Below are 16,851 nucleotides of genomic sequence, written 5' to 3'. Positions count from 1 at the left end.
CCTCTATAGGAAATAGAAGTACTTCCTGGTTTTCAGAACTAAAATCATTCCACTGCAAAAATGAAACAAGGTAAAACAAATATTTATCCTCTCAATGTTTTATACTGCAAAGTAAAACTTCTCAGGACTACTAATTATTTGAGGAAAAATTGGCATAATTTTATTTCAATTTGCATCTATTTTCTGCAAGTACAAAGAAGGTGTAAAGACACAGTAACACTTGGCTGAAGTTATAATATCAGGTCACTCTGAACTCTGCAAGAATAAATATTCTCTTATATCTTGCTTTTTAAAGATAATTGACTATAATGAGAACAGAAGTTGTTATACTTAGTGGAAAACACTTTGAAAATCATTTTTCCTTTTAACCAAGTTTGTTAAGAACCTGCAACATGAATTAAAAAATGGAGAAGGTCATAATTACAACATCAATTTTTAATTTTTTAAAAAATTCAATATACTACTGTTTATATCAAAAATATGTCAAACTTAAGTGTTAAAGGATTGAATTCTTTTAGAATTCCTGAAATAATTCTAAAGTAGCTCTTGGGACCCATCCTGTATTTTCACATGATACAAAGAAGATTTTTACATCCAAGTATCAAACAAATCTAAAAGCAAATTATTAATCTTATTTAACCAAAAGGCTTCAAGGCTTTTGAAACAAGACACATACACACACTTTTATTTTCAAGTTGAAAAGAAATATTTTTATATTAACTATCTTCAGTTATGCCATTTGTGATTTGGTTTCCAAATGACAATATTTCAGTAAGAGGCATTTTATGACATTTTTGTTTACTGCCAATACACAAAATAATAGGTTACATAATGTTACTCCAAGATTATATGAAAAGCAATTGTATTCAAATTATTTTTATTCTATTATTTTTTATGTTTAATTTTGAATTAACCCCAAAACTATAGGGATATTTAAAATGTTACCAATAATTTTTTCCCCTCGATCATATGGAAGAAGTTATTGAAATGATGCCCCATTACCCAAAATACTTCAGTATTATTTCCTGCAATCAAGGGCATTTTCCTATACATAAGCATATGCAATATTCAGGATTAGGCAATTAATACTGATGCATTATTTCCATCCAATCCTCAGACCCATTTAAACTTGCCAATTATCTCAGAACGTTTTTTGTAATAAAAGGACTTGGTTCAGAATCAACTGTTGCATTTAGAGCTTATGTCTGGCTAGTTTCCTTCAATCTTTCTCAATCTTTCCTTAATTTTCATAACTTAGACACTTTTGAAGATTAGGGGCCAGTTATTTTGCAGAATATCTTCCAGGTAGGATTTGTCAGATGTTCCCTCATGTTCAGATTCTACAATATGCATCTTTGACAGGGATGGTACAGATATGACATCATGCTCTCCTTGTACCACACCAGGAACACATCCTTTGTATTTGCCCCATGACTGATGATGTAAACTTTGATTACTGAAATAACATAGTGTCTGTCAAACTTCTTCATTAGAAGGATACTTAAGACTGTAAATATAATGCTCTTCATCAGACTTCCAATTAATTTATTTATATCAAGTATGGATTCATGGTTTCCTTAGTTAATGTATATAAATAGCTATTATTGTTAATTTGCATTCACATTGCTCCTGTATGTGGCCAGTGGGAGACTCTTCAAGCTAGCTTCCCTGACCTTTTTTTAATTTCACTTTGATTTTATATTGGAGTAGAGTTAGTTTACAATGTTGTGTTAGCTTCCGGTATAAAGCAAAGTGATTCAGTTATGTATATATATGTGTGTATATCCACTTTTTTTTCAGATTCTTTTCACATATAGGTTATTACAGAATACTGAGTAGAGTTCTCTATGCTATATGGTGGGTGCTTATTAGTTATCTATTTTATATATACAATAGTGTGACCTTTTGAAATATTTTCCTCTCCTTTTCTTTCTGGCACAAGATACTCCAGGCACATCTTGTACTTTTGCTATTCCAGCCCTAGAATCAGCTATTTCTCCAAGAAGCCCTGGCTCCTTTCATCGGAGAATGGTATTAGACACCAAGATCTCAGTGCTAAACACACTGACTGCTAATAGGGTCCCACTGCTCTTATGTCATTTCAGTGAACAGAGTTAACACATGTATATGTCTATAATATGAATATCATACTTATATTTGAATTTTATGCATTTATGTATTTCTATGTCTAGGACTTCCCTGATAGCTCTATTGGTAAAGAATTCTCCTGCAATGTAGGAGACCCCGGTTCAATTTCTGGGTTGGGAAGATCCCCTGGAGAAGGCTACTCACTCCAGCATTCTTGGGCTTCCCTGGTGGCTCAGATGGTAAAGAATCCGTCTGCAAGGCGGGAGACCTGGGTTTGATCCCTGAGTTGGGAAGATCTCCTGGAGAAGGGAAAGGCTACCCACTCTAGTATTCTGGCCTAGAGAATTCCATGGGCTGTATAGTCCATGGGGTTGCAAAGAGATGGACAGAACTGAGTGACTACACTTGCACTTTCATGTCTAGGTTTACAAATTGAACACCATGAATTCACACTGATAACTTCAAATTCCAATATAATACAACAAGGTTTACTCTAGTTTTCTTTCTTAACATATTCAAAACTCCCTTCTTTCGCAATAAGAAACCCAACTATGTTTAATACATGTACCTATTTGGTCAACCAAGTCCCCTCACCAATCTCCCACTGCCATCCTCACTGCTCTACCATGGGCCATCTTCATCGCTCTGCTCATACTCTGACACCCTGCATTCAACCACTCCACGTTACTGAAACCCTCCGCAACCCTGCTTGGCTCCGACACCTCCCACTGGGTTGGTTTCCCCAGTGCTGAGATTCCCTCTTCATCCTGCTTGTGCCCTGGCATCCTGTGTTGGGTCACTGCTTTTACTCTCTTGTGCAACCCATGTGCCCCTCCCTTTAGACTTCTCAGCATCTCTGGCATTTCAGGTCAGGCCACCCTTTTCTCACTGGGGATGCCCATCTCACTCAGGTTGGGTTCTGACAACCCACCCTGGATCACTACAGACCCCCTCTCCTGCCCACCTGCTGGCACAGATGCTCAACTGTTTGGCTCCACTTAATAACTTTGCAGATAAAACTGTTCATGAAGGGAGCTAAAGAGCCTCGAAAGGACAGGAAGGAAAGGGAAAAGAAAGTATAGCATGAGGTAAAGGAAAGTGCTATTCTATTATTTTACCATTCTTTTAATAGGAGTAAAAAAATAATGAGTCATAACATTTTAACAATGCAAAGTGTGTCTAGTTCATTGGGGTCATATGGAATACTCCTCTATCTCACACACTTATATATACACACATGGATATAAATACACAGACATAGAGGTAGATACACAGACACATACAAAAGAAGACTGATAAACCAGGGATAAGATCAGTAGTTAGCACTCCTTTCTTTCCAGCACACAGTAGGAATGTATTTCCTCTGCCCCCGCTGAAATTAGGTTCAAATTCAAGTCATGATTATATGACCTGCTTTGATAATGAAATGTCAATTGAAATGATATAAATCACTCTGGATGAAAGAATTTAATTGCTGACTCTCTTAAAACAGATAAGAGTCCCCAGCTACCTTCTTCCTCTGGCATGAAGATTGTGAGGTAGGCTTTCATACAGAGGTGCAATGCTGAGACATTTCATGGAGGACAGACTGTCATGGAGAGTTGCGTGTCACTGTAGCAAAATTCCCAAGAGGGAAAAATAATTGTTCTATTAAGTTACTGAATTTATGGGCTTACTGCAGTACAACTTTGACTTCATCAATACAGAGGTTATATAACCTCCAGTATAATGTATAATGGTGACATTTTTACTGAGATAAAAGTACAAATGAATAGGTTACAGCATTTATTTTGTAAATCCACATAAATGCTTTGCATGTGGACTTGTCCTGTAAGTTATTTCACCAGAAAATCATTTTATTTCATGTCTAAACAATCAATATATAATTTTATTAATGTGATCTTTACCCTTAAGGTTATCACAGTATTCTGATCCACAGATAATTAAGAAGATCAGGCTTCCCAGATAGCGCTAGCGGTAAAGAACCCATCTGTTAATGATGGAGATGTTCGATTCTTGGGTTGGGAAGATCTCTTGGGGGTGGGTATGGCAACCCACGCCAGTATTCTTGCCTGGCGGGCTACGGTCCACAGTGTTGCAGAGTCAGAAACAACTGAAGCGACTTAGATACACGCACACATGACACGTACAAGTATTAATTCTTGGGGAATAATAGAAAAAATAGCTTTTGTGCAGAATTATAAAAAGGTTATCTAATTGGCAGGGAAATGTGTTTTAAAACTTCCTGCAAATTAGTTTCTAAATCATTTAAAAAATAGCTTCAGAATTAGAAAAGTCTTATTTTGAAGGAAAGAAAATGTGTTTCAGTGTCAAGCAAATAACAGGTATTAAATTGTCTTTGAAGGACAAATTCTTCATTAAATATTTCACATAATGATACCAGTTTCTGTAGCTGTTATTAACCGAGACAAATAACAGCAGATTCCCCATTGACTGAATCTCCTCTACAGTTTCCACTTAAAATAATGTTTTGAGTTCACGGGCTTCCCTTGTAGCTCAGCTGGTAAAGAATCCACCTGCAATGTGGGATACCTGGGTTGGATCCCTGGGTTGGGGAGATCCCCTGGAGAAGAGAAAGGCTACCTCTCCAGTATTCTGGTCTGGAGAATTTCATGGACTGTATAGTTCATGGGGTCTCAAGGAGTCGGACACAACTGAGCGACTTTCACCTCACCTTTATGATTAATTATTTTCACATTTATAATTCTCCAGCATGTGTTTCTTATGATGCAGCTGTTAGCCTTCATTAAAAATTATCCAAGTCCCATCCTTTCAAACTAAGCAGATGATACATACCAAAGAGCAATCATAAATTCCTGCCTTTAAAGCATTTCATGACCTTTCAGTGTGAAGCATCACGTCTACGGAAATAATGATCTGGTGAGTTCTGCAAGCATGGCAAAATCTCAGCCATGTGACTCATAAGGCGAAAAGTCACTCATTACTAGTCACACAGCAAGTGTCTGCAGAGTATAATGGATTTATAGGAAGCGGGGTGACCACAGATCTAATTTTAATGAAGCCCAAGACATAATTTGAGCTGATAGAGTGTGAAGTCTGAATATAATCTCTACAAGGTTAGAGTTATTGTTTGACAACATAAGGAATATAATTTTTTCTTGGAAAGGTTCTATTTTTTCTATTAGGTTCCACAGATACATTCTTATTTTGGTAGCAAAAAATTACACTTATATTGAGGTGACGAGAAAAAAGTGTTTGGACACTTAAAAAATTCTAAATTTTCTCATAGGTTGACTATTTTAAATATGTTACATTTTCTCCCACAGAGTCCAAAAGACTGTGGGTGGGATGATTTGGGAGAATGGCATTGAAATATGTATAATATTATATATGAAATGAGTTGCCAGTCCAGGTTCGATGCACGATACTGGATGCTTGGGGCTGGTGCACTGGGACGACCCAGAGGGATGGTATGGGGAGGGAGGAGGGAGGAGGGTTCAGGATGGGGAACACATGTATACCTGTGGCAGATTCATTTTGATATATGGCAAAACCAATACAAAATTTTAAAGTTAAATAAAATAAAATAAAAAAATATGTTATATTTTCTCCTGTGCCTTAAGGCCAACATATTTTTGGCCTTATATTTTTGCACAGAATAACATACAAAGAAAGAAAATTTGATTAAAAAAGAACACTAGCAGATTTCTATCACTAAAATGTTTCATAAACAGGAAAATGAAATAGGCAATGTGAAAACTCTTCTAAAATTGATTATTAACTGGGGGTATAGAAAGAAACATGTGCACATAAAGAAACATGTGCTTACTACAAATAGAAATCATTAACTAGTGTTAAATGCGAATGAAGATAGTCATTCAGCCTGATCATATTTAAATAACATATGCCTATATTCTTGAGACAGAACATGCGGCACGTGACAGAACTTGACTTATTTCTGTGTTTTCCTTACTCCTGTGTTATTTTCCAGAATGACACGATTAAGTATGACATTATATCACCCAGTCACAGAGGCCAAATTAGCATTCAGATACAAACTTGAGAGACAATCACCAAGAGCCTTGTATTTCTTGACAATGGAGCTTGCATGGTATGAATATATGAGAAACTTGTGCTTTATTCACCCAATAGCATGAAGTGATTTAGGAGCAACATATTTTAAAAGTGAACACAATCTACATATGAAACTCAGAGCCTATGTTCAGAAACCTGAATGGTAGAAAATCCATGTCATTTTCAGTCAAGCAATAATCATGGTGGTGGTTATTTTAAATAAAGTTTAGTACTTATGAGATGGTAGAATAGGATTTCACTGGGAAAAACCGACTACTGAAATGAGAGAAAACAATGAAACCCGTCATTTGGAATTTAAGGAGTCATTTTCAGATTTCTCCACAAGTTTAACACTTTGAAGTAGAAAGAACCTGAGTTATTAGGAGGGAGGAAAGGAAAAGTGAATTCATTTTTCAAAGTCTTTTCTCTTTTACTAAAAATCTATGTTCAAGGTTAATATTAAGGAAGAGCAGCAAGCTGCTGCTGCTGCTGCTGCTGCTAAGTCGCTTCAGTCGTGTCCGACTCTGCGATAGCCTAATACGTCAACAGATATTAAATCTCCTTGGTTTGCTGGGTTTCGGGAAGCTGATTTTTGTGGAACTATCACTGTATCTGGGCTGTACACACAACGAAAGGCACAGCAGCTTCTGGAAGAGATCTGAGTTCCTTTTCAAGCTGGAAACCTTACCTTCCTCTCCTGCATAGGCCAGGATGGACCGCGCTCGTGTCTGTTTTCCTTCTGTGGTTTTTCCTGAGCAGGTGTGAGAGCAGGAGGACCACGCTGACCACATGCTGAGCACACAGTCCCTGGGACAGGGCACATCGCAGGCAACCGGGATGGGGAAGATGGCGTCTCTGCACAGCTGTCTGTCAACTTCTTCTCCTGGGAAAGACATCATCACCAACAGTCCATCATTTTAAAATAATGTAAAATGAGCAACTGAAACCAGACAGGCACCAGAATAAATTAGCTTACTTTCCTTTTGTTCTCTGTTAAAAGCCAACAACAACAACAAAAAAAGAGTCACTGTCTACTACAGCCAGATGTTAAAAGAATACCAGGAATGAATAAACAGATAGATCCCCAAATGAGGCTTTTTTATTATCAGCGCTTAGGTGTGTAGATCAAACACATTGCTTCAAGTATTTTATGCTGTAATACCTGCCCAGGAAATGATGTTTATAGGTACTAATCTCTGCAATAAAGAACATCAGTGAACTACGTCTATCCCCTTTATTTAATTGTTGGAGATGAGCCATCATTCACAAATAATGATTCTATCCATAGGATGTACTATTTGTTTTCATGAAACCAACTCACAGTCGCTATTTGTAAACTCTTGTGTCTCCTAGGAAATTTACTTTTGTACAACTGGCAACCTTTTTCTTTCATTTAAAAATGACTTTGTTAGCTGGAAACAGACAGGAAGCATAAATAGTGGGACAGTATTATAAAACCACTGGCTATAGCGATCCCATTTTGAAAGGGGGAAAAAAAAAACAAGGTATGCAAATAGCAGAAGCAAGATGTTGTCACTCCAGTGCTGAAAGCTCTTCAGTTTCCTTCTGCTCTTAAGATAAAGGCTAGGTTTCTCAAAAGTTTATGAGACTTCAAACCCCATGGCTCTTGCTTCCTTTTCTAGCTTCATCTCACTTCACTTTTCCTGTTACCCCAAAGCCCTAGAGTCTGGCACTTATTTGGTGTTTTTTGAGTGAATGAAGTGAGATATACAAAAGACCAATGAGAAAGAAAATATTGTTGCTGTTAATAAATGCCAAAGAAACCTAAAATAAATACAAATAAGTGATCAAAATACAGTATGAAAAAAGTCTGAACTCTGTTGCATAGCTGGTAAGCATAGGAGCTAATGAGGTCATTCAAACAGAGTAAAACAAATACAAACAAGCAAAATTAATCCGCTATTTTTCTACAGACTATATCCATAATTCTGGATGGGTGTATCAGAAATGTGTGCTTTAAGGCATTATGCATTCAGATGAGAAAAGGTGACTAATCTTGCTTTTGTTCATTGACAAAACTCTGCTTTGTCACTGATGGAGGGTTAGGAGGATCATTTTAATGGACAATTGTTTATTCATGTATTTTAAAAACAAGACAAAAAATCAGAAGTCAATTGGAAATGCTCTAACATATTAAATAGCTACTAGTTTGTAGGGCTTTAAATCATCAGGCAAAATAAAAAATCAATTATAATGCACTTACATGTTAACAATCACTAGTTTGCAAGGCTTTAAATTATTAGACTTGCTCACTAGTAAGACTCACTAAAATGGAGGTGAGTCATCATTACATCATTCATTCTCCTTTAGTTACTCTGACCTGTGAGATCTCTTTTGAGTTTGGCTTATATCCCAAAAAATGACATGATAGCTTATATGATAGAGTACAAAAATCATTATAAAACAAGGCATGTAATATTTTATAATTTAAATAACAATGATGACTCTTGTGTTTCTAGACTTTTTTGTTAGTGCAAAGAGTGAGTTGCATATGTTTTATTTCCTTTATTGCTATCTTTTATTGTTTCATCTACTTTCATCCACTTTCGTTTCCAATAGTCTGTAAAATGTAAGGCAAGTTTGGGGCTACAGTTTTGTTTTCTATAATAGTTACCTAATCATTTCTACTCAGAAAAATTTAATTCATTCTGTAGCATTTGAAGAGAGACTGCTACCCGTGTGTTATTACATTACTTTGGATGACATAATACATTTCTGTTGCATATAGCATAAATCTGAGTTCCCTGGTAGCTCAAGCAGTAAAGAATTTGCCTACAATGCAGGAGACCCAGGTTTGATCTCTGGGTTGGGAAGATCCCCTGGAGAAGGAAACAGCAACCCACTCCAGTATTCTTGCCTGGGAAATCCCACGGGCAGAGGAGCCTAGTGGGCTACAGACTACGGGGTCGCAAAGAATTGGATACAACTGAGTAACTAACACTTTGACTTCACTTTCTTTCATAGTATAAACCTAAGAGATATACAATTTTAACCTTTTTTGCTTTCTGAATTTTTTTAACTTCTGTTCCACATCTTATGTTAGCTCTTTTTCACTCCTCATTTTTGGTTTAGTTATGTATTAGTATATTTTCCTGTAGTTACATTCCTTCTAGAGTCTCCTTAACCCTCTGTGGAGCTCAAAAGATCCACTTTGGATCTGACCTCCAGGATTTCAGCATTTAGTTTACTACTCCCTTGCCCCCTGAGCTTTGTCACATGTGACCTTCCCTGTTTGCCCCTAATGGCTCCCGATTGCCCATCGCGGTCTTGCATCCAAATACCAGTATTATGTCCTAGCCACAGTGGCTTTTCCCCTTTCCTTCTACAGACCAATCTCTTTGTTGCCTCACTGTTGCTCTTCACTTTTCATCAATTTTTCAGATCCTCACACAGTAGACTGCTTCTCACCATGCAGGTTTCAGTTGTCTCCCTGCGAGGGGAGCCTTGAAAGTGAAAGTCACTCAGTTGTGTCCTACTCTTTGTGTCCCCATGGAATACAGTCCATGGAATTCTCCAGGCCAGAATACTGGAGTGAGTAGCCTTTCCCTTCTCCAGGGGATCTTCCCAACCCAAGAATTGAACTGGGGTCTCCTGCATTGCAGGAGGGTTCTTTACCAATTGAGCTATCAGGGACTGACCAGATACAATTTCATAGTAGCTTCATTTTATTTTCATTTTAGTGAGTCTTACTCACTAGTGAGCAAGTCTAATAATTTAAAGCTTCATTTTCTAGTTTCACTAGAAACTACTGTAATGAATTATTTACATGTCTAGTATCTAATCCTGTTACTAGAGTATGAGCTTGATAAGGGCATGATTCTTATCTGCCTTGCTCATTATTTTATACTTAGAACCCAAAGAGCACCAGGAACCTAGTGGACATGAAATAATCTTGTGCTATGTAAACAGATAAACCAATTGACCTGAAGTTACTGTTCTAGGGAACAGAAGGTTGGACTGGACAAATATGGGTTTAAGCACAGTATTTCTTCAATGGCCACGTACTCCACTGCTTGAGGACTGTGCTAAGGTATATTCAGAGGACAGCCGCTGGCATATGCACAATCTGGAGTTTGCTAGAAATGCAGTCTCTTCAGTTCCCACCCATAAATTGTGACTTGCATGTTCAAATGATCCCTGGGTGATCTGTATGCAGGTAAAATTTAAAAAGGATTGCTTTAAGATTTTTCTGCCCTTATTCTCTTGTGGTTTGATTAGAACCAAATTGCCTTGTGAAAGAGAACCATATAAACAAATTCATCTGGATTTCATACCTAACATCATTCATTTCTCTGTGGGACACCTTTTTAATCCTCTCTTTATATCTGGGTGAAAACAGTCATTCAATGAATAGTTACTGATTGCCCATCCTTGGTCAGGCACTGTGCCATGAATATTATACACATCATCCCAGCTAATTGTGACAACAATCTTTTTTTTTTTTTTTTTTTTTTTTAGGTATAATTGACATATAACGCTACATTAATTTTAGGTATATACAGTCACTACAATAAGTCCAATTAACATTTCCATATGATCACATATACATAAACATTATTTTAAGGAGATAAAAACTGTTTTACATGACACTACAGAGAAAATATAGAAGTAAATAAAACATAAACATATAAAATATCAGGTTAATTTATACTCTTTCCATAGAGAGAAATGGAAATTCCATTTTTCCATATCGACTCTCCTATTATTAGGACACTTTCAACCACCATATGTCTCCATTATAGAACCATCTGAGACTCTGATTATCTGAATGTGCATCCCCATAAATCCAGGCAGGCACATCTGATTATCATTACGATGAATAACATAGTTCTACAACTCATTCAGGCACAGAACACAACCTGTTTCTTTTTTTTTTCCTTTAATCTTTCTGAAGTTGAAGTGAAGTGCTACTCGCTCAGTCATGTCCTGACTCTTTGCAACCCTATGGACTGTAGCCCACCAGCCTCCTCTGTCCTCGGGATTCTCCAGGAAAGAATACTGAAGTGGGTTGCCATTTCCCTCTCCAGGGGCTCTTCCCGACCCAGGGATCGAACCTGGGTCTCCAGCATTGCAGGCAGATTCTTCTGTCTGAGCCACCAGGGAAGACTTTTCTGAGGTTAATTTCTTGTTATTCTGAATGTGATGCCAACATTTAGAATCCTCCTCATGCTTGCCTTTCTGTATTAAATATGCTATATTTTTTGGCATTTCCAACATGAAAAATTTGGAAGGACTGCTCTGCTTTTAGATAACATATTCATCCCCTCAGTCCACATCAAGCTCTAGACATTTTAACCAAATCTTAAAAATATGCATATTTTACATGAAATATATAACACAGAAATAAAGGAATGAATCATTGTCTATGTATTACAATTTAGTCTTGCTCTGATGCCTTAACTGAAGCATATTTTGTTCAACCTTGTTTGTGAAACCCAATAACAAGAAGTTGAGGAATAAGATGAAAATGCCTGAGTTTATTTTTATGAACTCAAAAACGTATTTAAATATTTAAGTTGGTGACTCCCATTTAACATTTTTCTTCACAAATATAATCTTAAGAATATTTTTAATAATTTGCCATTTCAATCCATTTAAACATGTATTTTGCATCTTTGAAGTAACTCCCAAATGTCCCCTTGTTTAATCTATTTTCATAGATACCACCAAACTCTAACTCTTCTAAAGCATCTCCTTTCATTCTGCTGTTTCCTAGTATAGAATAAGAGAACTGAACATCTGCTTGAAGTAATTAAACTAAAAATTCATGAAGATTTCCAGAGAAATAAAACACGATGAGAACTGAGGTCAGAAGTTAAGACTTTTTCTTTGCTTGGAAAAAGTATATACTAAAAGTTTATTGCACTCATTGTGGTGAAGCGTAAATGTAATATAAAAGACAAACCTTGGTTTATGAAGGTTTTTATAGAGTCAAGGTTTTTATAGTTTAGGAGCTGAGTCACTAAGAACACAACACTAATACATTAAATACATTTTTAACGTATACATTTTTAATGATATTAAAATATAATGAACTATATTTTAATGTGAAAATATATTTTGTCCTATTCCATAAACGTCACTTGCATCATCCTGATTATTTTTTAATCATAGAAATGTGGAGATTGTTATAGTTGATTTTTAACGGTCCCAGTAGTACTTTGTGCAATACACCTCCAGAAGGCATTGTAAAATCAGAATTCATCAGTGCAATGAAACTGAGATGAGGGTAAGCAGAAAGGAGAAATCAAAGTAGAGGAAAACCAGATATACAGTCAATATATATATATTTTAAATCACACTAGTTAGAAAGTCTCTAATATTGTAACTTTGGGATCAGATTCGTCTTGCCAGACATGTACAAACTCTAGAGTCACCGTAAGAATTATTATTGAGTTGTTGATGTCTTATGTATTCTTCAGAAATTGTCTTAAAAATTCATATGGACTTTTGAAAGTGAAAGCTATTATTTATATACTTACTTACATATTGATAACCAATATAAATGCAATAAAGAATTGAGATGGGAATTGAGATAGGAAAACAATGGAGGATCCTATTTGCCTACATCTCCTAGAAAACATTTTAAAATAACCATCTTATCTGAACTTTAAAACAACTGCAAGATATGTAGGTTTAGAATCACTCTCTACCTATTGAAGTAAAAGACCCATAACTTATGTAACTCTTTTTCTTTCCCCTTCTTGAAGAGATGCTACACATCTCTTCCACTTCAAAGGGAAGTTTCTAAATCAATTTTAATCTCTGCACTCCCTCTGCGATCACATTCAGTAGCAGGTCTGATTTATTCAATGTACTCAGTATTGCCTGACCCTGTGTTCTCTTCCAGATCACTGCCCACTTTCCTCTGGTGGCCGGCAGCATGCCATTCCCTCCGCAGCCCATCACCCATCCTGACCCCAAGGGTGTATTTCTAAAATGCAATATGAGCATCACAGTCTTCCCAATACCTATCAGCTGAAGGCCAAATTCTCACTAGGGCAGAAAACAAAACATCCTCCTTCTCCATCACTGCCTCGTGGTTTCCCTGAATTCTCGCCACGAGAGCCATTTGCTTTTCCAGGAACTGACACGCTGCTTTCTTGCTCCTCTGTCATTTCGTGTACATGGTTCTCCATGCCTCATTGTCCCACATCTTGCTAAGTCATCCTTTAGGACTGGATTTCCTGCCTCTACAAACCTCCTCTGACTTTCTTAAACTGTCCAGGTGGAGTTACGCTTTATCCTCTCTGTTCGCACAGTTTTATAGACATTACACTGTTTAAAACTGTTTACAATTATCTGTTTACTCACATTTACCCCCATTAGCCTATGACAACCTTCTGACCAGAGATCTTATCTTATTCAACATCTTTATATCTGGATCCCTTCTTTCAGTTATTGTTAAGACTTAAAAGAGTTTTGCAGTAAATATGGAGAAGGCAATGGCAACCCACTCTAGTACTCTTGCCTGGAAAATCCCATGGATGAAGGAGCCTGGTAGGCTGCAGTCCATGGGGTCACGAAGAGTCAGACACAACTGAGCAACTCCACTTTTACTTTTCATTTTCATGCACTGCAGAAGGAAATGGCAACCCACTCCAGTGTCCTTGCCTGGAGAATCCCAGGGACGTCAGAGCCTGGTGGGCTGCTGTCTGTGGGGTCGCACAGAGTTGGACATGACTGAAGTGACTTAGTAGAAGCAGCAGCAGTAAATATTTGTTGGATAAGGGAAAAAAATGAATTGGAAAGCCTAGAACATTTGTTGTTTTCCTGAAAAAGCCACTGGTATTATACATTTCCAATTGTCAGATTACTATTAATAGAATGTAACCAAGATAGCCTTAACATTACCCTCGGCTTGACTAAATTTTAGGCAGCTTTCTTCCTGACTCTGGGCCCTTGACCTCCCTTCTCCTAGATAATTTATTTTGGAAAAATTTCGATTGTAAATTTTCTTTCTGCCCCTTTGAAATCGGTGTAAATCTTCTCCTAGCCTCTTGTCAGTGTTTTACAACCCAGGAAAAGTCTTTCTCAAGAGTTGGGAACCATCTCTGTCATGGAAACATCAAAGATAGTGTCCTGATTTCTCAGTCTCTATGGGTTGGTAGGTGCCTATTTTCTTCATTGGGCACCAAGTAGCAAACACAGATGTCTAATCACACAAACACAAAAACATATGCAGACTCAGGAGTAACTCTATGTGCTCAAAACATCCCATTGATCAATCTCCTCTAACATCCTCCAGTGTTTTCCCACTAGCTTACCCCAGAGCTTAGAAATGCCTTGTGTTTCTGCATAGTTGATTTTAGCTTCTCTCTAGCCTAACAGTCTAGAATAAAAACTGACTTACTGTGTAACTTTGGTGCAGTTTTTATTTTGACCAATTTATACATAATTCATAAGAATGTTATCTTTAGCTTCACCTACTCTTACTATATATATATATTACCACTGACTTTTAAATATCTTTAAACAAATTAGGGTCTTCATATTATATATTTTTTTCAGGATTTTCCTCCATTTTCATCATCCTTTTCAAACTCTTTCCATCCTTAATAAGCTTGTCTTTTATGTTCACACTCTGTTCTTTTCATTGCCACCTTTGTTTTGTTATCTCCAGCCTGTTTACACATTCCAGGCAAAACTGAAACAAGTGACCCTGAGATAAAAAACGTCTTCCTTCCCTGAAAGCAGCCATATTCCAAATCTAGGCTCTGATGTAGTGAGTAATACAGGCTTTAACCATAAAACTACTAGGGCTTATCAATGAATTTGGTAAAATTGTAGGATACAAAATCAATATGCAGAAATTTGTTGCATTTCTATACACTATCAACAACAGATCAGAAAGAGAAATTAAGGAAACTAATCCTATTTACCTCTGCATCAAAAGTAATAAACTTACCTAAGGAGACAAAAACTTGTACCCTAAAAACTACAAGATGCTGATGAAGGAAATCATCAAATAGATGACACAAACAGATGGAAAGATGTATCATGTTCTCAGGTAGAAAGAATCAATACTGTCAAAATACTACCCTAGGAAATCTACAGATTCAATGTAATTCCAATTGAATACCAACAACATTTTTAATTGAACTAGAACAAACTGTTTTTTTTTTTTTAAGTTTCTATAGAGATGTAAAAAACCCAGAATAGACAAGACGATCTTGAGAGAGAAAAACAAAGATGGAGGAACTGGCTCTCTGACTTCAGATGATATTACAACACTACAGTTATCAAAATAGTATGGTAATGGCACAAAAAGAGAAATACTATTGTATTGAATAGGTTAGAAAGCCCAGAAATAAACCCATGCGCCTATGGTCAATTAATCTAAGACAAAGGAAACAAGAATATACAATGGAGAAAAGGCAGTCTCTTCAATAATTTGTGCTGGAAAAACAGTATAGCTACAGGTAAAATAATGAAATTATAACACTAACATCATATACAAAAATAAACTCAATGGATTAAAGACCTAAATGTAAGACCTGATACTATAACACTCTTAAAGAAAAACATAGAACACTCTTTGACACACATTGCAGCAATATCTTTTTGGATCAAATTCATAGATGAAAAACAAAAATAAATAAACTGGACCTCATTAAACTCAAAAGCTTTTGTACAGCAAAGGAAACCATAGCAAAACAAAGATAGCCCATAGAATGGGAGAAAGTAGTTGCAAAGGAAGCCACTGACAACAGATTAATCTCCAAATTACACAAAGAGCTCATGAAACTCAATATATTTTTAAAAAACCAATTAAAAAATGGGTGGAAGATCTAAATAGACATTTCCCCAAAGAAAATGTACAGATGGCCAAAAAGCACAAGATGCTCAACATCACTTATTAGAGAAACGCAAATCAAAAAACCAGGTCACATTGATCGGAATGGCCATTGTCAAAAAGTCCACAAACAATAAATGCTAGAGAAGGTGTGGAGAGAAGAGAACCCTCCTACACTGTTGGAGGGACTGTAAATTGGTACAACCACTATGGAGAATAGTGTGGGGGTTCCTTAAAAAACTAAAAATAGAATTACCATATGATCCAACAATCCTACTCCTCAGCGTATACCTGGAGAAAATAATAATTTGAAAAGATACATGCAACTCCATGTTCATGGCAGTACTGTTTACAATAGTCAAGACATGAAAGAAAACTTAATGTCCATCAACAAAGGAATGGATAAAGAAAATATTGTACATATATAGTGGAATATTATTCAGCTGTCAAAAGAATGAAATACTGCCATTTACAGCAAGATGGACGGACCTAGAGATTATCATACTAACTGAAGTCAGACACACAGAGACAAATGTCATATATTATCATTTATATGTGGAATCTAAAAAAGTGATACAAATAAACTTTTTTACAAAACAGACTCACAGACTTTAAAAACAAAGTAACAATTACCAATAGGGAAAGGTAGAGGGAAGAAAAATTAGGAGTTTGGTATTAACATACACACACCACTATATATAAAACAGATAATCAATAGAGACCTACTGTATAACATAGAAAATTTCTCAATATTCTACAGTAACCTACATGAGAAAAGGATTGATATATGTACATGCTGTGCTATGCTTAGTAGCTCAGTCATGTCTGACTCTTTGCAGTCCCATGGACTGTAGCCTGCCAGGCTACTCTGTTCATGGGGATTCTCCAGG

At 36.5% G+C, this 16,851-nt stretch overlaps 1 protein-coding gene across 1 annotated transcript in view; it reads right to left on the bottom strand.

Annotated features, from left to right (window-relative positions):
• The window catches only part of THSD7A (thrombospondin type 1 domain containing 7A), a 479,501-nt gene that overhangs the window by 103,918 nt on the left and 358,732 nt on the right, over nucleotides 1–16,851 (bottom strand). Inside the window, exon 7 of the mRNA XM_070369781.1 lies at nucleotides 6,833–7,027. Coding sequence (XP_070225882.1) covers nucleotides 6,833–7,027 — 195 coding nt within the window. The remainder of the gene's footprint in view (nucleotides 1–6,832; nucleotides 7,028–16,851) is intronic.

Source organism: Bos mutus, chromosome 4 (assembly GCF_027580195.1).
Source record: "Bos mutus isolate GX-2022 chromosome 4, NWIPB_WYAK_1.1, whole genome shotgun sequence".
NCBI classification, from domain to species: domain Eukaryota; kingdom Metazoa; phylum Chordata; class Mammalia; order Artiodactyla; family Bovidae; genus Bos; species Bos mutus.
This window is presented reverse-complemented; position numbering and strand designations above follow the sequence as displayed.